General features: G+C 43.2%; 1 protein-coding gene across 2 annotated transcripts in view; it reads left to right on the forward strand.

The window, feature by feature from the left end:
• RNF216 (ring finger protein 216) overlaps positions 1-23132 on the forward strand; it is a 138980-nt gene that overhangs the window by 21012 nt on the left and 94836 nt on the right. Inside the window, exons 2-8 of one of the 2 annotated variants that reach the window (XM_029053576.2) lie at positions 419-435; positions 4615-5460; positions 6416-6492; positions 9498-9600; positions 12821-12985; positions 17499-17613; positions 22671-22810. In XM_029053576.2, the coding sequence (XP_028909409.1) occupies positions 4672-5460; positions 6416-6492; positions 9498-9600; positions 12821-12985; positions 17499-17613; positions 22671-22810 (1389 nt within the window). In that variant the 5' untranslated portion in view covers positions 419-435; positions 4615-4671. The remainder of the gene's footprint in view (positions 1-418; positions 436-4614; positions 5461-6415; positions 6493-9497; positions 9601-12820; positions 12986-17498; positions 17614-22670; positions 22811-23132) is intronic. The other variant, XM_029053574.2, reaches the window with a different exon arrangement.

Below are 23132 nucleotides of genomic sequence, written 5' to 3' on the forward strand. Positions count from 1 at the left end.
GTATTACTAGTTGCCTAGATGGTCAGTAGCATGAGTGGGCAATAGGTGTTACAAAACATAGCGCAGTAAAAAAGAGCCCGTGCCCTGCTAAATTGTTCTGATTAAATGAGAAAAGATTTAAACATTGGAATGGATTTGAGGGGCTTCCATGTTCTAACTAGTTATTCTCATTTTCCTGACTGCTGAGATCTGAAGTTTTCTCAGCTCCGATGAGATGAAATTGGCCCTCAATCCACAGTAAGGCACAAAATATTTAATTTCATTAATTACCAGGCACGCGTAGATAAAAGCAGTCACCCACGTCTGTAGTAAGTCCCAGGATGGCACGGATGCACCCAGATACCCTGCGGAGAGACACTGACTGCTATTATCAGAAAGGGGTTATTGGTTCACTGACTTCATCCTTTCCTCCTCTTAGGGAGCAGAGCAGTGAAGGTAAAAGTGCAACCTTCTTTGTAGTACGTTTTTGTGTGTGGGAAGGTGTGCAATGAATATATGTTTGCTCTAATCCCTCTTATGCATGTTTGTATTGAGGATCCAGCTCAGCTACTGGTAGGTACTAGAACAACTTGAAGTTTCACCATGGTTTTTTGTTTTTTGTTAGTGCCTGGTATGAAGTGTTTTCTTCTGTACATTGCTCAGTGTGCAAACTTGTCTTATTTGTTTGTACTGTATTTAACTTCTTCCAAGGCATGTAATTGTAAGGCTGCTCTCCATCTCTTCATTCTCTTCTCTCTCTAGCATGTGCCTTCTCCTTCCCTGGCCAGACTCATTTGCTGTAAACTGGGTTTCCTTCTTTGTGGAAGGAAAACTCAATTTCCCTTAAATCTGCCACAGAGTGGGGCTTACCGAAATGCCCCTAACCCTTACTTCCCCCTTACCAAAACTGAGTATTACTTCTACCTGTAGATCTCTTTTGTTCTGCTTTATCCTTTTAGTTAAAATATACTGTCCAACTATTAATATGTTTAATGTTCCCTGTTTTTCTTTGAGCTTTAAGAGAAAAGTTGCCTATGAGGTCATTTGTTGTAGGATAGCTTAATTCCTATTTCTGGTAGTCGTATGTTTTTATCTAATTGCGAACCAACAGTTGGATTTTTTTTCTTTAAATAAAAGCATTATTTTCCATCCTCACTTGCTCTTGATGGTATGTGGTTTATATGTTTCTGAATTGGATACCCTCTACCAATTTTGTGTTTTCTTTAGCAGAAAGAGTCCTTAGACATTTTTGTGCATATATTAACCAACGATGCCAAATTTCAGTTTGGATTCTCCCTGATGGTTTGGGGCAGTGGTTGTCAAAAGAACATTTCACTTTCAGCTCCTCTTATGGCCACCTCAGCATTTTAATGGCTGTGCTCTTTTACAGTTTGGCTCATGATCAGTGGCTTTCAATCGAAAGCAATTAGGCAAATAATCTGTGAAAAATTAGCATTTCGGGTGAGAAAAACCCTTGGGCTTTTTAGCTGATTTTGTTCGTGGCCACACTCCTGGACCATTGATGGAGAAAGATTACTCTGCTTCCTTACCTTTGTTCAATGGCTTCCACCAGTCCTAGATGCTGCTATCTTTGATTTTATTGTGATTTGTTGATGGGCTCTTAGGCATGGAAGTTTGCCCCCACGGGCATGGTGCAAATAAAGATGGCAGCAAGGCAGGCTTCAGATGGTTCACTGGAGTGTTATTCACTGATTTTGAAACCATTAGATTTCTTTATTCACAAACTGTTTTTGAAAATTGACTTCCAGAAATAAGAGGCCAGTATGTGTGCCAATAAATTGCTTTGTGAGGCACTGGTGAGGTTAAGAACAGGGAAGCAGCTTGCTCAGGCCTGAGATTCAGAGGACCTAATCCCTGCTCTGCTTCCTGCCTACTGGGTGACATAGCTTCTCTTTGCCTCGGTTTCCTCATCTGCAACCCCTGTGGAATAATAACAGCGACTGAGGTATTTTTAAGCACTTACTATGTGCTGAACCCTGTACTAAGTAAGCACTGGGGTAGATAGAAGCTAATCAGGTCCCACATGGGGCTCACACTCTGAGGGAGAACAGATATTGAACCCCATTTTGTAGATGAGGGAACTGAGGCACAGAGAAGTTAAATGGCTAGTCCAGAGTCGCACAAGCAGATACGTGCTAGAGCTGGGATTAGAACCCAGGTCTTCTGACTGCCAGACCTGTGTTCCTTCCACTAGGCCATGCTGCGGGGAACTGTCTCTGTCCTGATTATCTTGTATCTACCCTAGAGTCTAGTACAGTGCTTGTTACCTAGTAATTGCTTAATAAATACCATGGTTATTGTTAAGAATAGTAATAGCAAGGGCTTAGTACAGTGCTCTGCACACAATAAACCCTCAATTAATACGACTGAATGAATGAATTGGTGGGGAGGTGGAGCAAAAAATATGATTTCCACTTCTTCCATAACTTAGTGTGGCATCACTAAGAGCTAAAACTTTTTTTGTCATTCAAAAGCAAATCTTTCCCAAGAAGGAATAGTGTCCACATAAAAAAGATATAGGGTATCTGTCTAGGCCAAGCATATTTGGAAGATCATTTTTCAGAGCAAGATTTCATTTTATCTTCCCCCTGATTTTGCTGGGCAAGCTTCATATGGAACGCCACATATTTTAGAGCACAACCAAAACTGGTGGAACTGTGTAATTTTTTTTAATGGTATTTGTTAAGTACTTATTATGTGCCAGGCACTGTACTAACCTCTGGGGTAGGCACAAGGTTGTTTTACAATCCATGTCCCAAATGGGGCTCACAGTCTTAGTCCTTATTTTACAGCCGAGGTAACAGCTGTTGAGTGACTTGCCCAAGATCACAAGGTAGAAAAGTGGCAGGGCTGGGATTAGAACCCAGGTCCTGATTCCTAGGCCTGTGCTCTTGCCACTAGTCTACTACGCTTCAGGAATTTTGCCACCCTGTTGGTGCTATATTTGATAGAAGGCATTTCAGATTTTCCAACTCCTCCTCTCTGTCCCCTGATTGCTCACTGTCATCCTGGCTAGCTTAGTGGGGGCCCCAGGGTCAAGCAGGCCGATCTGGGATCACACACCTTGGCAATAGAGCTGAGAACCAGTCAAGTGGGGAACATGAGAAAACAATCCCGTGGCACTCCCAAATTGGCATTATTCCCCAAATCCCACAGCACCAGGAGGAGGGGATACTTATTAAAGCTTGAAAGTGGTAGATTTAGAACAAACAAAAGGAAAAACTTCTTCACCTTACAGGTACGTAGAATTGGTGGGGCAGGCCGAAATCTATAGCGATAATAATGACAATTATTATGGTATTCGTTAAGCACTTAATATGTGCCAGGCACTGTACTAAGCACCGAAAATACCAGAAGGTTCAAGAAAGGGTGTGGATAAACTCTTGGATGAGTTGTTCTTAATGGTGCCCCATTATAGGGAAAATAAAGCAGATAGAAGGAAGAGGGAGCGAGGATAAGGTGGTACATCTTCAAACAGTCTTATGGATGTCAAAGACAGTCATCATGTGGTTCCTGCAAACGTCCCGTTTCCAGTGTTGAGGTCCTCTAGACTCTATTCTCCTTGTGGGCAAGGAATATGCCTGACAACTCTGTTGTGTCGTATGCTCCCAAGCGCTTAGTACAGTGCTCTGCACACAGTAAGTGCTCGAATACCATCGATTTGATTGAAGAAATAATACTGACCTAGATGGAGTTTGGGTCTCACCTGGTAATGGGATTTCTTATGCAACTCCATCTTGACTCTCCAAGCACAGCTAATGTTTTCTAGTCTAATAGGGTAGAATTGCGATGAAATAGAACAGGTTGCCGACTCTCTTATTAGCTGGCTAATTGGCCAGGTTAGTGCTGATCAAGGTAGAGTAAGTAAAATTTTCCATTTTGGTATCAGATTCTTTATGTGCAGACCCATACGTAAGTTATCCAATTTTGATGATACTCAAATGATGGTTTGAGTGTGGGGTATTTCAGACTGAGTGAATAGATTTTGAATACAAAGCAGGAAGGAAAATGGGGCCCCCCAGACTCTGCTTAAGATGGTCTCACAAGATGTTGCAGTAAAGAAGTAACTGCTAAACTCAGCAACTCCTTTGATCCAGTCCTAATTAGTAGAGCTTGAACTTGGTTCGGTTGACCTTGTTGCGTTCCTTTTAGGTCAGATTTTTAATTTTAACCTAAGTCTGTTTCCTTTCAGAATCCAAATTATTCTAAAATAGCCCATTACTGAGAAATGACACATTTTCTTAGCTACCTTCTATTTGTTTTTAAAAATAGTAATTAAGAACTTCTCACAACCATAAAAATACCTGTTCACTGACTAATTTATGTGCATTAGAAGCACAAGTTATCACTGAAGACCTTTGTGGAGTTTTGTTAGAATGCCCATTGTTCTCTTGGAATTAGTATTAGCCAAACTGTTCAAACTGAATCTGAAAGGTATAATGTAACGTGGGGACACACTTTGCATGTTTTACTTAGAAAACCGTACACTGTTAGACCGTTTACTCAGACAGTTTTACTTTTGCTTTCTGGAAAATTCAGTAACTCATAAAAGGGTTTGTATCCAAAGGTATAAATGCATACATTCCTGTTTAATTTTTTTTCCCTTCTTCCTAGACACATAAACACAATAAACGGCCTATTGTCATCAAGCCAGCTGCTCAGTGGCAAGACATGAATAGATCGGGAGAAGGCCATAAAAATAATACAACTGCATCCCTGCACGATCGAACCGATCCCTTTTCGGGGTGTAATAGAGTACCCTGTTCCATAACAAAGAACGGACCCGGGCCTAGCAGGGACCAAAATGCGAACCAGAACGCTCATTTGCCTGGACCCTCCGAGCACAATAAGCACTTGGCCAAAACAGCAAATGAGCCCAAGCCCGGGCCCAGTAACATCCAAGCAATAAAAGTTATCCTCAAACCCGGTATCGAAAGGGAAGTCATTAATTTGGAAGCAGGTAGCTTTCCGTTTCAAAGAAGCAAACATCCAGAAGCACAGAAACAATCAGCGAGAGACTCAAAGCCAGAACTTTTACCAAACCTCAGAGAACCACCTGCTGCAGTAGGAGGACAGGCCATCCGAGATAACAGTTGGTTGGATCACCCCTATTTTCAACCGATCGACCGCGAACCCCAAGTCTTTGCCAACCCCCTTGTTCCGCTACAAGGTCGCCCCGAAGCGCTCCTCGGACCGCTGTTGGAAATGTACCAGGTTGAGAACCCGGGGCCGGCCTTTCCTCGGCCAGAACCTCAGCAAGATGGGATTCCAGGCCCCGCGTCGCCTCAGCCTGCCCATCCACCGGGTGAACTTCAAGACCAACAGCCAGCAATAGACAACGAACAGCCAGGCCCAGCTTTCCCTCTGCAGGGATCTCATGAGCCTAACTCTGGAAATGTTCTGGAACAAGGACCCAATATGCTAGATCAAGAACTCATTGCACTATTAGTGGAAGAAACGGTAAGTGTGTTTTGGTGGTTTTTTCCTATCAAATTTAGCTAGCAATCTTTTAGAACTTTGCATTCATTACAGTGATACAGCAGTGGCTACCACAGAAATTCCTCAAAAGTCCACATCCATATATAGGAAATAGGAAGCTGACATATATTTACATCTGCATTTCCTGTGTTATACACTGACATCTGTGTATTGTGGGTCACTGCAAGTTAAAATCGTATTGCCGTTCTTGAGGATGCCGTTACATTTGTAATTTTTTGTTTGCTTTCCACCCACTATACTTAATTTCCTAAAATGGAAATGTCCAGGAGAGAGGAGATATACAGAGTGCACGTTGAGGGTTACTAGAAATTCTCGCTGGCACTTGAGTTGAAGAACATTGATAGAGAGACTTTTTTCGAAGCTATCCCAGCTGCTGTAGTGATCTGTAATAAACTTGTGATTAAATGTTTAATGGGTCAAAGTGTCTGTCTCCCCCACCAATCTGTAAGCTCCTTGTGGGCAACCAGCCCAGTTGCATTGTACTTTCTCAAGGGCTTTGTACAACACTCTTCACAAAGAAAAGGCTCAATGAATACCATTGATTCATTGATTGGAAATAAAAGCTATCACTTAGAAGGATGGATTGACAAAATTTCTGCCCTGGGAATTCCTATAGGTTCAGAGTGTTCCTAACAACTAGTTCCTAACAACTAGTTGGCCTCATCCTGATGTGGGGTCAGAGCAACGCCCCCTTTCTCGAACTCAAAGTAAGAATTCCGCTGCGATCAGAATTAATGTACTCGAATCCATGGGCGGCATAGTTTGTAAGTGAGAAATTCCCTTTCACAAAAAGTACAGGCTAATAGACCAGTCGCCAGCCTGTGGGGCCAATAAGCGTGACATTGACACGGTGTTAGACCTGACTTTCGATGCTGTTGTTCATAGAGTGAAAAGGAAATAATTTGTTCCTCTCCAGGAAGCAAGATTTCCGGATGTAGCAAGTGGGTACATTCAAGAAATAATACATTCGAAGAATTGTTACGATTTAAATGTGTAAGTATAGAACTGCATCGGTATTTGCCCAGCAACTTTCCTGACCGTTTCCAAATGAAATACAACAAAAGATGATTCATGATTGATTGCAGGGAGGGAAATATGAATTTTCTGTTTCGGTGGGGCCTTCTAGAGTGAAGACCATGCAACAAAATAAGCAAGCAGAAAACCAACTGCTGTTGCTTTCTGGTGTTATGAAATAATGCTTAATAATTAAGGCTGGATTTCAACTACTAAAGTTCTCATACTGCTTTGGAACATTTCCCCTTCAGGTGTATGCTAGTGTTGGGTAAGATGGAGAGAAGAATGTTTCTCAAGGTTTTTTCAGTCTGAAAATATCTCATTGCTCCCTCGGCTGCTCTCAGAAGATGAATAGAAATGTTTATCCAGAGGGATGTTTGAGCAGTGAGATGCTAGGAGTACATTCCCCTACTTCACCCATCTGTGACTAAGAGTATAAATGCCCACAGTAGGAAACTAGGGGATGTGAAGCTTCTGGGATTTGCTCTAAACTTTTCCCTCATGTGGCGTCCTTGCTTAGTCCTTTTATTACCCAGATAAAGATAAAAAACATATTTTTAAAAAAACTATGAGTTCATATGTACAGAATAGTGATTTCAAAAGTGAAATCATAAAATAGAGTGGTTTTGCACGGATGTTTAGTGTTTAACCTACAATACCCAGTATCCTCCTAAATTAATCAGTTTCTGAAACAAACCTAGTATTTTGAAGGCTGAAAGTTATACCAAACTATCTACACTGAGCAAAAGAGTAACGTTCTAGTTGACTAAACCCAGAACTGTGAAAACGAAATTGAATTCAATAGAAAGAATTTTGTTATTGTTGTCTTCTGCTCTTTGCAGAAGGGTGGTCACTGGAGAGTAACGATTCTTTTGCTGTCACACTTGGGCAGTGTAGGGTTTTGCAATGCAAAACCTTTTATTGGGACGTAACGCTAGGAAAACCTCATGAGAATTTTAATTTTGCTAAGTAGGTGGAAGAGCAAGTATTGGTAGTTATCACTAGTCATTTTTAGGGCTTGCAGTACATCTTTCAGCAGTAGAAAAATAGATATTGTTGCCCTGTGACACAGGCCACTTCTGTACTTTGGCTCCTTCCACGCCTGAATTACTTCCAGGTGAAAGCAAGTGAAAGGGTGAAGTTTCTGATCAACAATTCATTCATTCATTCATGCTTATTGAGCGCTTATTGTGTGCAGAGCGCTGTACTAAGCACTTGGAATTTACCATTCGGCAACAGATAGAGACAGTCCCTCCCTAACAGCGGGCTCACAGTCTAAAAGGGAGAGACAGCAAAACAAAACAAGTAGTCAGGCATCAATACCATCAGAATAGTTAAATAGAATCATAGACATATACACATCATTAATAAAATAGAGTAATAAATAGTATATACAAATATACACAAGTGCTGTGGGGAGGAGAAGGGGGTAGAGCAGAGAGAGGGAATGGGGAGGGGAGGAGGGGCAGCGGGAAGGGGAGGGCTCAGTCTGGGACTCAGCAATTGCCAATCTTGTCTCTCTATTATTGTCCATATCACATTTGATGTAATCTGGAAACGTGGATTTGCTCTCTGGCTTGGTTTGCTTGAGTAATGATATGGACTGGAGGGTTTTGGTTCACTACTAACTACAGGCTCCTCTTATTAATTATAATTCAATATAAATATATTTTATGACTAGTATTTAGTTCATAATAGGACTGCTTGTGTTTGGATCATTGGTTTCTTGTGTAGCGATGCTTCTTTCTGGTGAATGCTCCCAAGTATCCGTGCTCTTCAGTATCTTGCTTCTGACGTGAAAGCAATCCCTCTATCCCAATCTTCTCCCCCACCCTCCACATACACACTTCCCTCCCTCACATGCCCAAGGTAATCAGATAGGGGAATGAACTCTGTCTTTCAGCTGCATCTGTATCATTTCTAGACTTGAGGAACTAACAAGATGGAGTTTTTCTGCCTGTTTAGGTAGTTCCTCTACCCCTAACGCCCATCAGTATCACATTAGCACTAAAGGTGGACTTGTACTCAGGCTTACCTCTTAAGAACGCAAGAGCAAAGTAAAGATCATTTCTACTTGTATTTTAAGTGTTCCTCAGTGTTTAGTCAGTTGGAAACTCTGTCATTGAGGGGGCAGTGGGGCCATACAGGTAGACCCCAGACTTACGGTGCAGTTGGTTCCAGAAATTGCATCTCAAGTATGGGCACCTGTCCCGTCGGGGCAGTAGAGACACTTGACCCCGTGACTTTTGGAACTAGACTCCGAGACTTGTTCATCTTTCAAGTCAGGAATATTAAGATCCAAAATGATGGCTTCCTGGCCTATCAATTCCCAGAAGCTTGATCTCTCCGGCCTCATACCCTGTAAAATCCTTGTCCCACTTTTGTCCCCAAGCCCAAAATGAACAGCTGGCACCCATGGTCTTGAGTTGAAACATCATCAGTTGGAACCAAGATGGGATACTCAATTTTTTACCAAAATTACCCAGTTCATTGGTATATTTATATTGTTTATATATAAACATTGGTATATTTATATTGTCAAGTTCTGCAATAAGGGAGCTTACACTTAAGTCACTGGAAGTACGAGTGGGTCGGCACTCCATGGTGATTCAACTTTATGATCACTCATCACCGCCCTCTTCTCCTAGACCTTTTCGCACACCCGAGGTCTCTCCTGCTCCATTACTTTGCCCTCCTGCCCTTTTAAACGTGATCTCCCTTTCCCACCCACCACAGTTTTAACAGTTATTTCCCTATTTCCCGCTGGCCAGCGGGCCCTCCAAGGTAGGACCATAAAGGAAGCTAGACTTGTAAAGTCAAAGCAAAGCGAATTTAAAATTGTAAGTGTTGTCCATTGAACTCAAGCGTCATTAGTCTAAGACCGTCTGTATGGGACTAGGGGTTTAAATTACTGGGCGGTAAAATTGAAGGAACTAACAGGTGTTGAGCTTTAATTAAAAAGGCAGTGTTATTTGTTTTTTCAGGCTTTGTAATTTTCTTCTGGAAAATCCAGATTATCCAAAGAAGGAAGGCAGAGTGGTTTTAAATCCCAATAGTAGCCTACTCGTCAGCCAAGATGAGACAAAGGCAAGTCCATTGTTTTCGTTATAAAAAATTTGCCAATGTATACAGCAGTTAAGTGTTCTATTTTTTCCAGAAGCCTTCGTGTGAAGAAACTGCTAAAAGGAAATATTGTTTAATTTTCTTAAGCAAAGCATCTGATTGCTGTGGGCAGTTCTCCCTGCCGGGCCTCTCTAAAGCCTACAAATTCTTTCCCATTTTCTCTTCATACTTCTCCTGTCTTTCCCTCCGAGTCACCGCAGAAGGGAGCATCCAGGGCGACTTATGACAGTCAAGGAGAAGTGGACCAGACTGTGGCAGCACCCCAGTTTGATTTCATAGGAAGGACTAGTGGTCCCAGGAATCTTCCTCTTCAGCCTCCTTGCTCATTAGTGTCCTTGAGACCAGTGCACCCTACAATACAGCCAGGTTACCTTCCTTCAAAATGTGGCTGTTTCAGAGGGTTTGTTTTCCCATAGACTTGGCTGTAGATAGGTTCCATTTCAGAACCAGTCCCGGTATGGTGCCCGAGTCCTCCAGGTAAGGAAAAATTACTGTAAATCTCTCCCTAGCCCGAGAGGCTATGTAAACACCCCCATCTTTTTTTTAATGGTATTTAAGTGCTTACTATACATCAAACACTCTTCTAAGCTGCTCGGTAGGTACAAGTTAATTAGGTTGGACACAGTCCCTGTCCCACATGAGGTGCCCAATGTAAGTAGGAGGGGGATCAGGAGAACTGAGGCACAGAGATGTTAAGTGACTTACCCAAGATCATACAGCAAGTATTTGGCAGCGTTGGGATTAGAACCCAGGTCCTTGGATTCCCAGGCTCAACTTCCTTCCAGGAAACCATGCTGCTTCTCAAAACTGGGCCCAAAGGCAGTATTTTTTTTTAAAGTAGGATGCACGTGACTCCCACTGCCTCTGGGACCCGGGTGACTGTCTGCTCAGGCTCTGTGGTCTCTGTAGCCCTGCTCCTTCTGCCTGGGGGTCTCAGGAGCTCCATTCTGTGGTACAAAAAGGCCAGCGTCCCTGCATCCATCCCTCTGACCACACCCCCTTCCCTCCTTCACTGGAGGCTCTCTGCCAGCCCCCTAGTACAACTCTGGGTTTGTCGTCGCTTCTCCAACTGTGTCTACATCGCCCCGTGTTCCCCAGCAAACGGAGCTCAGCTGCCTCTGATGTCTGTGCTGCCAGCTCCACTGCCAAGGAAACTAATAGGAGGGTCTTTTCGAGGAGCTGCACGCTGCCCCTCTCCCCGCCCCCCGGAACCACTGGCAGACAGCGGAGGTCGGGAAGGTTCCAGGGAATGTTGGTCATGCTGCATGGAGCTTTGGCCGGTGGGGAGCAGGCCCAGTGGCCTGACTAGGGTGGGTCTGGGATAGCTGCTAAGCCTGCTGCTCCTCAGTACATGGGTACACTGTGACTGCTGATTCAAGGGCGTGGACAGAGGCAGATTTCCCAGTGGACCCTCTGCACCCTGGCCCTAGAGCACCGGTTTTTCCAGTAGTATGAAAAAAATTTATAATAATAATGAAAAGGTAGCAATATGCATATTTTCAATTGCAATTTATGCCCTGAATATTACCAGCACATGACAAGAGAGCAACCCAGCCAGCGTGAGCTTGGCTGAGGAGTGGCACGGGCTCATACTAAGGGGGGAAAACAAGATTCGAGAGTGGAGAGAGCACAGGCCTGGGAGTCAGAAGGACCTGGGGTCTAATCCCAGCTCTGCCGGTTGCCTACTGTGTGACCCTGGGCAAGTCACTCAACTTCTCTGTGCCTCAGAGCAGCGTAGAAGGGCGGAACCAGTCAAGGGAGGTGAAGAAAAGGTAGCCAGGTCAAGCCAAACAGGCTCCCTGCCTCTTGGGACAATTAAGTGGGTGAGTAACCAGGTATCCAGCCATTGGAAAGGTTAGTATCACTAGTATTTTTAGCAACATACTCTAATAATGGTATTTGTTACGCACTTTCTCTGTGCTAAGAGCTGGGGTTTATGAAATAGTTCCAGCCAGGACTTCAGTAACATTTTCCTGACCTGTTTTTGCTGGTGATAGCAGTACATGGTTTGATCAAGGTACCTTTCATATCACTGGTTTTTAAAAAAACTGCAGGGGGCATGTGGGGGTGGCAATTGAAAGAAGCTAAGTTTGGAGTGGGGAGACTGGGAGGAAAACTCCCCAGGAAAGAGGAGGGTGAGGCTGGAACAGCACAAGGGAAGGGGAGGGTGGGGAGGGATTGATTGACCAGGAGTTTTCTCGGGCCTTCCAGAACCCGGGGATGTAGGCCAACTATTTGTGATGTGGCCTCAACTGCCACATACTGTGGGGTAGTCAAAACCTGGGGTTATCTATGAAAAAGAAGAGTGGGGCGGGAAAGCAGCCACTGAAATAATAATAATAATGTTGGTATTTGTTAAGCGCTTACTATGTGCAGAGCACTGATCTAAGCACTGGGGTAGATACAGGGTAATCAGGTTGTCCCACATGAGGCTCACAATCTTAATCCCCATTTTACAGATGAGGTAACTGAGGCACAGAGAAGTTGTGACGCCCACAGTCACACAGCTGACAAGTGGCAGAGCTGGGATTCGAACCCATGACTTCTGACTCCCAAGCCCGTGCTCTTTCCACTGAGCCACGCTGCTTCTCATATATACCTGAAGTATGTGTTATCGTGTTAACCACTGGGCTGGTTGTTGTTTTCTGCTCTTTTTTAACCTCCTTTTTGAATACACACACTCTCCCCTCCATTCACGACAGAAGTATCTTAGGCATCCAAAGTTGTTAAATAATAAATAAAAGTAAATAGAGTTTGTTAAATAATCCGTGCATCTTCTTAAGTGGTGTAATAGACTGTAAACTCATCGTCGGCAGGGAACGTGTCTGCAGACTCTTGTATTGTAATCTCCCAAGTGCTTAGTAGTAGACTGCCTATAGTCAGCGCTCAATAAATACCACTGATTGATTGTTCCAGCGAGGAGCTGACATGCATGAGCAGAGCCTCTATGTCAATTAATCGTCAGGCTTTTGTTGAGCACTCATAAGGTGTGTGGCAGTTTGATAAGGGGATCCCTGGAAAGACGGGCTGGGGGGAGACAGGAAATTAGCCAGAGAAATGACATGCTGCTTTCTTCGGGTTTTGAGTCCGGAGGTGCCAGTTCTTAAAATAATGTTTTGAAAGTTTGACTCCTTCCCCTCTCCCCCAAACAAATTAAGCCAGTAACAATGCTTTTTCTCTCCAGGTGCCTAAAGTGGATTTTTTTGACTTTTCGAAGCTTACTCCTCTTGATCAACGCTGCTTTATCCAAGCTGCTGACCTCCTCATGGCAGACTTCAAAATGCTCAGCAGTCAGGACATCAAGTGGGCACTACACGAACTCAAGGGACACTATGCAATCACCCGAAAGGTCCTCCATTTTAATTTGCTTTGAATTTTAGTTCATCCTTCAAGGATGAACTAAAGTAGCTACTCCTTCTCCTCAAGGATTGTTGTTCCTCATGCAGCCTTCAACAATCCTCTTGCTTATTTAAAGGGCCACTTGGTTGTTCTTGCTCCAGGTTTCAGCGTCCAAAACTCACTGCCTCAGTTCCGTGTATTTCCAAATCATTCCCTCCTCACCAGCCAATCAGCAGGTTGATGTTCAGCAGATTGAATCTGTACTCGTGGGAAGGTAACCAATTCTTTGACATCGTTGCTGAAGAGGTGACTGGAAGGGGATATTGTCAGTAACGCTACTTTCAAGAGAGTTAACGTTAAGATTTATTGCCAAAGAGATACTGAATGGACGAGTCTCTTATGAACTGTGATGGTTAACTAACACATCTAAAGAAGGAGCAAACAGTTGCTTTGACAAGACTCACCTTTTAGAGAAGGTCTGATTGTCAGGCAGTGAGAGCGCTAATAAATTTGAACTGTTTTTAAGTATTTCACTGTACTTGGAGAGTGTTCACTAAGTGTTCGGTGACACAATTAAATGGACTCCACTGGTCCCCTTGGCCACTACTTGACCTCTTGGGTATCTTTAGTATTGTTGACCAATCCTCCTCCTCTAGAAACCCTCCAGCCTGGGGTATTCCATCACGTATTTCCATAGGTCCCTTTTTACCCCTCAACTGCTTCTCAGGTCCCGTATTGGCTCTTCTTCCCCTCCTCACCCTTTAACTTGCCCTAGCAAGACTCAGATCTGAAGCCTCAGTGTTAACGCTTACTATGTGCCGAGCCCTTTACTAAATGCTAGGGTAGAGTCAAGATTATTGGATCAGACACAATCCCTGTCCCTTATTGGCCTCAGAGTTTAAGAAGGTGGGGAGCAGGTAGTGAATCCCCATTTTACATGCCAGAAAACTGAGGCACCAAGAGGTTGTGACTGGCCTAAGGTCACACAGCAGGCAAATGGCAGAGCCAAGATTAGAGCCCAGCTCCACTGACTCCCAGGCCTAAGCTCTTTCCACTAGGTCACATTACCTCCTACTGCTTGATTGAATTCAGCTCATCTACTCATTTGGTTTTAACTACCAACTGTTTTTGGAATATTCTCAAATCTTCAAATTAATCTCTGTCTTCTCACTTACTTTATCATCCCTAATCTCCTCTTACTGGGACATCTCCATCTGGATGGCACCTCTGCACCTTATGCTCCTTTTCCTTCCTAAACTATATCCTCCTAACTTTCCCATTACTGTTGATAGCCCGACATCTTCCTTCTTCCAATATCAACTTCGATTCCCCTCTGGCACTTACTGCCCTTATTCCATCAATATTTCATGGGTCTACCCTTTTCCTCTTCACCTTTACTACCCCACCTTGGTTCAAGCCCTCATCTGGTTGGATTGCAGTAACAGCTTCTTTATTCATTATTCATCTCAAACCTCTTCCATCTTCCCATATCATTATTAAAACACTTGAACACATCAGCGTCCCAGGGCTACTTCTTTTGGATAAGACAAAAACTCCTAACCATTAGCTCTGAGGCTCCTCAGAGGTCTCCCTCTCACCACTCCACCCCTCTTCTCTCTCTACTCCAGTCACTTCTCCCAAATTAATTTTTTAACCATACATCATTCACTGTTCTTCGAGTGTCCAATCCACTGCTCCTGAGTTTCATCCTACATGGAAATACCTTCTCCTCTTGTTGCCAAACTATGTTCCCCTCCACCTTCAAACCTCTCCTAAAAGGACACCTCCTCCAAGAGACAGCCCTTGACCAATCCTTCACTTGTTTTAGCCATCAGCCACTTTAAACACTCAAACAAGTACTCATTTACTATTTATTTCATTGCTTACGCTTTTATTCTCTTACACTTTTTCCTTTTGAATATTTGGCAACTTGGGTCCTCTTGGCATTCCCATTAAGATTTTTACATTTCTGAAGAGTAGGGGCTATGTCTTTTAGTTTTGTTATATATTCCTTGAGCATCTGCTGCAGTGGCTTGCACTCACTAGACACTGGATAAATACTGTTATTGATAGTGAATTTAGTTATATTTTGCAGAGTCAGTGAATATTTGGGCATCTCTGTAGCTGCTAAAAATATTCATCAAGCAGAGGTGTGAAGCAAATCTGGGGAGACATTTACTTTCAGAAAACCAACCTCGTAGTTCTCACGAATTTTGAGTTTTCCTTAACTTTATATAGTACTATGTTAACTTTAAATTTACTTAAATTCACTCCAGATGAATGAGAAATATTTTCCTTTCTTCTTTACTTTAAAATAAGAACTTTTCTGAACAAGTTGTTTTTGGGGTTTTTTCTTTTTAGTGGTATTGATTGAGTGCTTGATTTGTGCCAGGCACTCTTCTAAGAATTGGGATAGGTCCAAATAATCACGTTAGACACAGTGTCTGTCCCACAAGGGCTCATAGCCTAAATAAGAGGGGATAGGATTCAATCCCCGCTTTACAAACGAGGAAACGGAGGCATAGAGAAGTGAAGTGACTTGCCCAAGGTCATACAGCAGACAAGGGGCAAAGCAGGGATTAGAACCCAGGTCCTATGTCTCCCAGGCCCAGGTTCTTTTCCCCAGGTCATTTCTGCCTTTTCTAGGGAGCTGGTATTTTGTTAAGACTCTCACCGTAGGAGATCAACCAGAATTGGAATGCCTGCTAATTACTAAAGAGCAGATGAAAGATTTCAGAGTTCACAGTTAGAAAATCTTTGAAGTTCAGCACCTTTGTAGAGTGTAACTTCAAAGCCTCGCTCCAGTCTTTCTGGGAGAAGGATCTGCATATTTTGTGGGCAAGGAGGCCGAAGGTGCCAGTTTGGCTTCTTATTTTCTAGGTCTTTTACTTTTATTTATCACTTATACCTGATATTTAAAGATTTCTTTGCGGACAAAATAAAGTTCTTCAATAATGCGTGTTTTCACTACACGTTCTGAATAGAGCCTAATGGCAGAATTAGGGAACAGCCCTCTAACACATGGACTCTGGGGTTGCAGTTCAGTGCAGTGCCAGAAGAAATGGTGAAAACGTTCTGCAAGGGTACCAGCCCCACCTTAGAGGAGAACTGACAGTACTAGATTTTAATGAAGCCAATTATAAGGTGTAAACAAATTAAAATCATTAAAAATTCGCTTTAAGACAGGCTTTCAGATAGATGAATAGATCCTTTGGCCACCAGCATTACTGGTTTGGTTATTATTGCCTCAGATCAGATTTATTCTAGATGTGGATTTCCCTCTCAGAGTTCCATTTTCTTTGATTTCTCTTTGGCAAACCGTGATCGTAATTTAAAGATTACTCCACTATAGGATAAAGCACAAACAAGCAATCTGTGGAGGGAAAGCGAGCCCCTCCTCAGTGCCTTCTGGAACGCAGGAAAATGCTGAAAATTACTAGTCAAGTAGTATTTTCGAAGGGGACCATTTCATCTCAGAAGGTCCCAAAGTGCTTTACTCACCATGTTCCTACAGCTTTCCCATTGTCGGAGAGAGTTTGAGGGAGATGATGTGTTTAGTTGAGGTGACAAGGGCACATATGCTCCGTTTCAATCTTGGCATAAAGTGTAATTCTCCCATATCTTCAATGGCTGTTTAGGTCGGATGAGTCCAAAATGGATAACTTTACATTGGTTCTGCACCTGAAGGGAAGAGTTTAGTTTTTGAGGGCTTTCGAATGCCAAAGTGGAAAAAAAATTGAACCAAATAGGACTTAAAGAACATAGTGAAATTTCCTTTTATGTGTTTGGGAATGCTAAAACACATCTATAGTCACTAGTTTAATAAGTGCTTGATTTACTTTGGAGCTGATTATCATCAGCTTGTTAACCATCTTCTCCCTTTGCTTTGGCAGCTTGCCTTTTGGCCATTTCACAGGGCTTGTTACCACTGTCACAGGGCAAGTCTAAGGAAAAACAATTCAGAGCAATCAAGTGTTGGTAATAGCACCTCCGATAAAAGATTTGAAAGACAGAAAGTTGAGTTTTTAGATGTTTTTGAGCGTGTGGGTTTCAGTTTGTTATTTCTAGGGGGATTTGGGAACCAATGTGTAGGACCTCGTGCCCCTAGTGTTTCATGGACCAGTAAAGTTGTGGAGTAAACAGTCCGCATTTCTAGGATTAGAGTCACTTAGCAACATTTGCGGCACAGAAACCGCAGCCATGGTGATGTAGATCTGCAAGAGTTGGATACTGTTGTGTTTTCTTGCTGAAGTGGACAATTATCACCACCACAGATTTCCCTGTGAAAGTGGCAGACTTCACACTGTGGCAGGGAAGCCCTCTGCAGAGTTCTTTAGGTTAATCAGTTGGATCACCCTTGCCAACACCCTGATGTCAGTTATCCGTGCCCTCTCAACCCACCACGCTCATCCAGAATTTTCCTATTGTTGTTCTTCATATGTAGAGGTGATGTCGCTGACATCCTTGTTTACCAATAATCTAGCATTTGTGAAAGTAACCTTTTCTTTTTTAAAACCTTTTAGGCCTTTTCTGATGCCATTAAAAAGTGGCAGGAGCTGTCGCCAGAAGCCAGTGGGAAGAGAAAAAAGAGGAAAGAAATGAATCAGTATTCTTACATAGATTTCAAATTTGAGCAAGGTAAATGACTTTTGACTGACTGTTCCTTGCGGTATTGAATAGGGAGAGTCTTGAGCTTATCCACTTTGCCACAGCAGTGAATAAATGCAACTGTTTTGTGAATTTCTTTATCTAATGCACCTATACTTAGCTCTTTGTATGAGAACTCATGATCTTTTTGTTGATTTTTTTGGCCTCAGAAACTAGTTGCAAGGAGAACAATTCTTAAACATTTGAAGCCTAACTTCACCCAGAAGGGGGCGGTTGGGGGAGACTTTGACTTCTGGGAAGGAGACCAACCTTTCACCCACAATCTCTCTACGTGGCAGCTACCACCTGCCCATGAGTAACTTACACTCTAATGGAGGAGACAGGTGTATGAGTGTTTACAGAGAAATAGAACATAAATAACCAAATGTACAATTAAATGTCTGTGCTTATGTTCGGAGGTTGGGTTTAAGTAGGCACATTGAGTGATGGAAGTGGCTTTCAGGATTCTGTGACCTGGAATGGTGGAGGAAACGGGCTTCAATATGGGGAGGGCAGTGATCCGTTGGATTTGGGGAGGAAGCTCCAAGCTGGGCAGTGGAGGTGTGAGAGTGGAGAGTTGAGAGTGAGCTACAGTTGTTAAATCAACTTGGGAGGAACAAAGATAGGTTGGAGAGTAGCAGTGCAGAGAGCAGATATATATGGTGTGGTGAGTTGTAGAGCACCTTGAAATCATTCGTAAGGAGCTTTTGTTTGATGCAAAGGGACTCCCTGAGCCATTGGAGGATTGGGAGAGAGCACGAGAGAGTCGAGAGAGATATTTTTGTGTGAAGGGTGCTTTAGGAAAGTGATTCATAGAGCACCATATGAGTAGACTGGAGTGGGCAGAGGCTGTAGGCAAGGAGATCAGCAAGAACCCTGCTAGAAGAATCTTGATGTGGAGAACCAGAGCCTAAATCAGAATGATCACTGTTTGGTGGAGAGAAAGGAGAGTACATAGAAAGTGCGGTATAGGAATCAATCAGTTAGTCAGTGGTATTTATTAAGTGATTACTGTGTTCAGAGCACTGTATTAAGCCCTTGGGGTAATACAATATAATTCAAGTGCTTAGGACAGGCTGTGCACAAAGTTAAACACTCAATGCAGACCAAAGTGTAGAAGTACAGAATGGAGGGCAAGTAAGTTGAAGAAAAGAAGGGTTAGTCAGGGAAGGCTTCATGGAGGAGATGTAATTTTAGTAGGGCTTTGAAGATGGGGGTTAGTGATCTGTTAGATATGAAGGGGAGGGAGTTCCAGGCCAGAGGAAGGCTCAGTCATATTTATTGAACACTTAATGTGAGCATAGCACTCTCCTAAGCACTTGGGAGAGTACAGTACAGCAGAGTTGGTAGACACGTTCCCTGCACACAAGGGATTTACAGTCTAGAGGGGGAGACAGACATTAAAATAAATTACAGATACATACGTAAGAGCAATGGGACTAAGGTGGGGTGACTAGCGGCTACAAATCCAAGTGAAAGGGCAATGCAGAAGGGAGAGGAAGTAGGGAAAATGAAAGCTAATTCAGGGAAGGCCTCTTGGAAAAGATATGATTTTAGTAAGGCTTTGAAGGTGGGAGAGTAATGGTCTGTTGGATATGAGGGGGAAGGGAGTTCCAGGACAGAGGGGAACGTGGGCAAGGGTTTGGAGATGAAATTGGCGAGATCAAGCAACAGTGAATACCAGCTCACTCACTGTGCCCCATTCTCATCTATTTCGCCACCAACCATTCCCACATTCTCCCTCTAGCCTGGAACTCCCCTACCATATACTCCAGACCACCACTCTCCGCACCTTCAAAGTGTTATTAAGGTCACATCTCCTCTAAGAGGCCTTCCCCAATTTAATCGTCTCTTTCCAGCTCCCACTCTCTTCTGCCTATGTATTTGTATCTGTGAACTTTGGGCATTTGATATTCACCGCCCTCTCAATCCCACAGCACTTATGTATTCATTCATTCATTCAATAGTATTTATTGAGCGCTTACTATGTGCAGAGCACTGTACTAAGCGCTTGGGATGAACAAGTCGGCAACAGATAGAGACAGTCCCTGCCGTTTGACGGGCTTACAGTCTAATCGGGGGAGACGGACAGACAAGAACAATGGCACTAAACAGCGTCAAGGGGAAGAACATCTCGTAAAAACAATGGCAACTAAATAGAATCAAGGCGATGTACAATTCATTAACAAAATAAATAGGGTAACGAAAATATATACAGTTGAGCGGACGGGTACAGTGCTGTGGGGATGGGAAGGGAGAGGTGGAGGAGCAGAGGGAAAAGGGGAAAAAGGGGAAAACTTATGTACATATCTTTAATTATATAAATTATTTATATTAAAGTCTGTCTCGTGACTGTAAGCTCGTTGTGGACATGGAACATGTCTGCCAGCTCTGTTGTACTCTCCCAAGTGCTTAGTAAGTGCTCAACAGACACTACTGAGTGAACATGGACTAAACTTTTTTTTTTTTTGTAAATAGAAAAATGATTCAGGCAGCAGAATGAACCAAGAGAAGAGAGACATGAGGCAGGGTGGACAGTGAAGAAGCTGATGAAGTAGTTAATGAAAGGAAATGAAAAAAGCCTGGATCAGCTTGGGAGTGGTTTGGATGGAGAAGGGGAGGTGGCTTTGGCAGAAAATTAAATGTGAAAGTTGAAGTGAGGAAACAAGGATGACATTGAAGTTGCAGGCTTCTAGACACTGGGGATAGTCGCTTTAATGACTTTAATGGAGGGAAGCTAGGAGGGGAAGATGAATATTTCCGTTTAGACATAGCAAGTTTGAGGTGGCAGCAGGACATCCAAATGGAGATGCCTTGGGTGCAAGAGGAGCTGAGGGTTTCCGTTTAGATGAGCGATGGAGCCTAGAAAGGTAAATCTGAGGGTCATGTGCTTAGAGATAATAGCTAGAGCCCTGAGAGCAGATGAACTCCCTGAGAGAGTAGACGTGGAGTGAGAAGAGTAAGGGGACTTAGAACAGAGTCTTCAGGGGACACCCACAAGAGATGAGACACAGAAGAGGAACCAGGAAACAAAACGGAGAAGGGGATCCAAATCAGTCAGAAATGCAGAGGTGGGACCAGGAGGGCAGTATTCACTGTGGAGTCCCCCAAGGCACAGTTCTAGGTCCCCTTCTATTCTGTCTATGCCTGCTCCCTTGGAAAGCTCATCTACTGCTATGGCTTCAACTACCATCTCTCTACAGATGATTACCAAATCTACCTTTTCAGCCCTGATCTCTCTCTCCTCTGCAGTATTCAGAACAACTCTGTCTTCAGAGCATCTCTACTTGGATGTCCCACAGACATCTCACGCTTAACGTGTCCAAAACAGAACTTCTCATCTTCCCACCAGACCTTTTCCTCTTCCTGATTTTCCCATCATCGCAGAAAGCACCACCATCCTCCCTATTTCACAAGCTCATCACCTCGGCATCAACCTCAACTCATCTCTGTTATTCAACCCACATATTAAATCTGTCATCAAATCATGTTGGCCCTACCTTCACAACAGCACTAAAGTCCACTCTTTCCTCTCCATTCAAACAGCTACCACGTTGATCCAAGCCCTTGTCTTATTTCCCCCCTACCCTTGACTACTGCATCAACCTCCTTGCTGACCTCCTATCTCTCCCCACTCCAGTCCATTTTTCACTATTCTAGTCAGGTCACTTTTCTACAAAACGGTTCAGTCCGTGTTTTCCTACCCCTCAGGAACCTCCAGTGGCTGTCCATCCACTTCCACGTCAAACAGAAATTCCTTCCTATTGACTTTAAACCATTCACCTTGCCCCCACCTCTCTTACTGTGCTGATTTCCTATTATATTCTCTTTACTCCTTTAACACTACCTTGGTCACTGTGCCTCAATCTTGTGTATCTCACGACTGACCCCTGCCCATATCCTGCCTCTGGCCTGGAACTCCTTCCCCCTTATTATCCAACAAACTGTCCCCTCTTCATACCCTCAAAACCTTATTAAAAGCAATCTCCTCCAAGAGGGCCTACCCTTGCTCAGCCCTCACTTCCCCTAGTCCCTTTTCCTTCTGCATCACCCTTGCACAAATATTTGTAGCCCTTATTCACCACACTCTCAGCCCCACAGCACATATGTAATAGGAATTGTGGTATTTCAGTATGTACGGTATGCCACATACTGTCCTAAGCTTTGAGGTAGATAAAAGGTGATCAAACCCCACATGGGGCTCATGGTCTAAGTAGGAGGAAGAATAGGTCATTTTGCAGATGAGGGTACTGAGAAGTTAAGTGACTTGCCCAAGGTCACACGGTATGTGACAGAGCTGGGATTAAGTGTCTGTAATTTTATTTTAATGTCTGGCTCCACCTCTAGACTTTATGCTCCTTGTGGGAAGGGATTGTGTCTGCCAACTCAGTTATATTGTGCTCTCTCAAGTGCCTAGTACAGTTCTCTGCACACAGTAAGTGCTAAATAAATATGACTGATTTCCAACTTCCAACTAGAAGTTGGAAAGAATGGATGATAACGGGATTTAAAAAAGGAGAAAGAGGGAGTGAGAGCAAGAGTGATATTGTAGGGTGAGGAACAAACCATTTTCTCTCCCTTTCCCTGTAAAGTGGTTAGAGTTGGGGAGATGAGGCCTCCCCCCCTTTTTTTTTTTAAACAACAGCATGTTGAGAGGCTGGTAAGAATAGGGATTCTTATTAGATTGTTAGTGAATTGGGCTTGCTTTTTGTTCGGTTTGCATTTGAACAGTTTTGGGTAACAGCTGGAAGAGGCGTTAGACGTGAGACTGCAAATCGAAATAAATTTTAGGTTATTTTTTATGTTAATTTGGAGACGTACCTTCATAAATTCAGGACTCAAATCCTTCTTTTTTCTGCTGCCCGTAAGTAGCTAGCGTTTTGTAGTAATTAGTACAGAAACAGGAGTTTACATGTTTTGGGAGAAGTTTCTGGCAGTCACTTAGAGGAGAATGAGTCAGATCTGTTCTCAAATTCCTGCTCCCAAATTCTTGACATTGTCTTCTGCACTGATATTGCCCTGTGTTTCATGGGCTTGTTTTTTTTTAGGTGATGTGAAAATTGAGAAACGTATGTTTTTTCTGGAAAACAAACGACGACACTGGAGGTCCTACGATAGGCGCTCGCTCCTTCCACCAGTGCAAGCAGAGCAGGAGTTCTACGACCAGAAAATTAAAGAAATTGCTGAGGTGAGTAATTTGTACTTTTGTTTTCAGGTAGGTACACATCCCTCATTCCTGCTTTGGTAAAGCCTGAGCCTAGTAGGAACAAAAGAGAGAGGTTTGGAAAGAGATTGCTGAGCAGTATATTCCTTACTGGGTGACTCTGCAGACGAAGTTGTTCACTAATTCTTGGCTAGAAGAATATGCCAGGATATTACTCCTCCTTGACATGGATAAATTTATGTATTCTATGCTAATGTGTGTTACCAAGAATCGAAGATGAAAATTATATTTTCAGAACCTGGAAGTAGTGTCTTTAGCTGAGGATCCATACTCAATCTAAAAGCTT

This window comes from Ornithorhynchus anatinus, chromosome 2 (genome assembly GCF_004115215.2).
Source record: "Ornithorhynchus anatinus isolate Pmale09 chromosome 2, mOrnAna1.pri.v4, whole genome shotgun sequence".
NCBI classification, from domain to species: Eukaryota; Metazoa; Chordata; class Mammalia; order Monotremata; family Ornithorhynchidae; genus Ornithorhynchus; species Ornithorhynchus anatinus.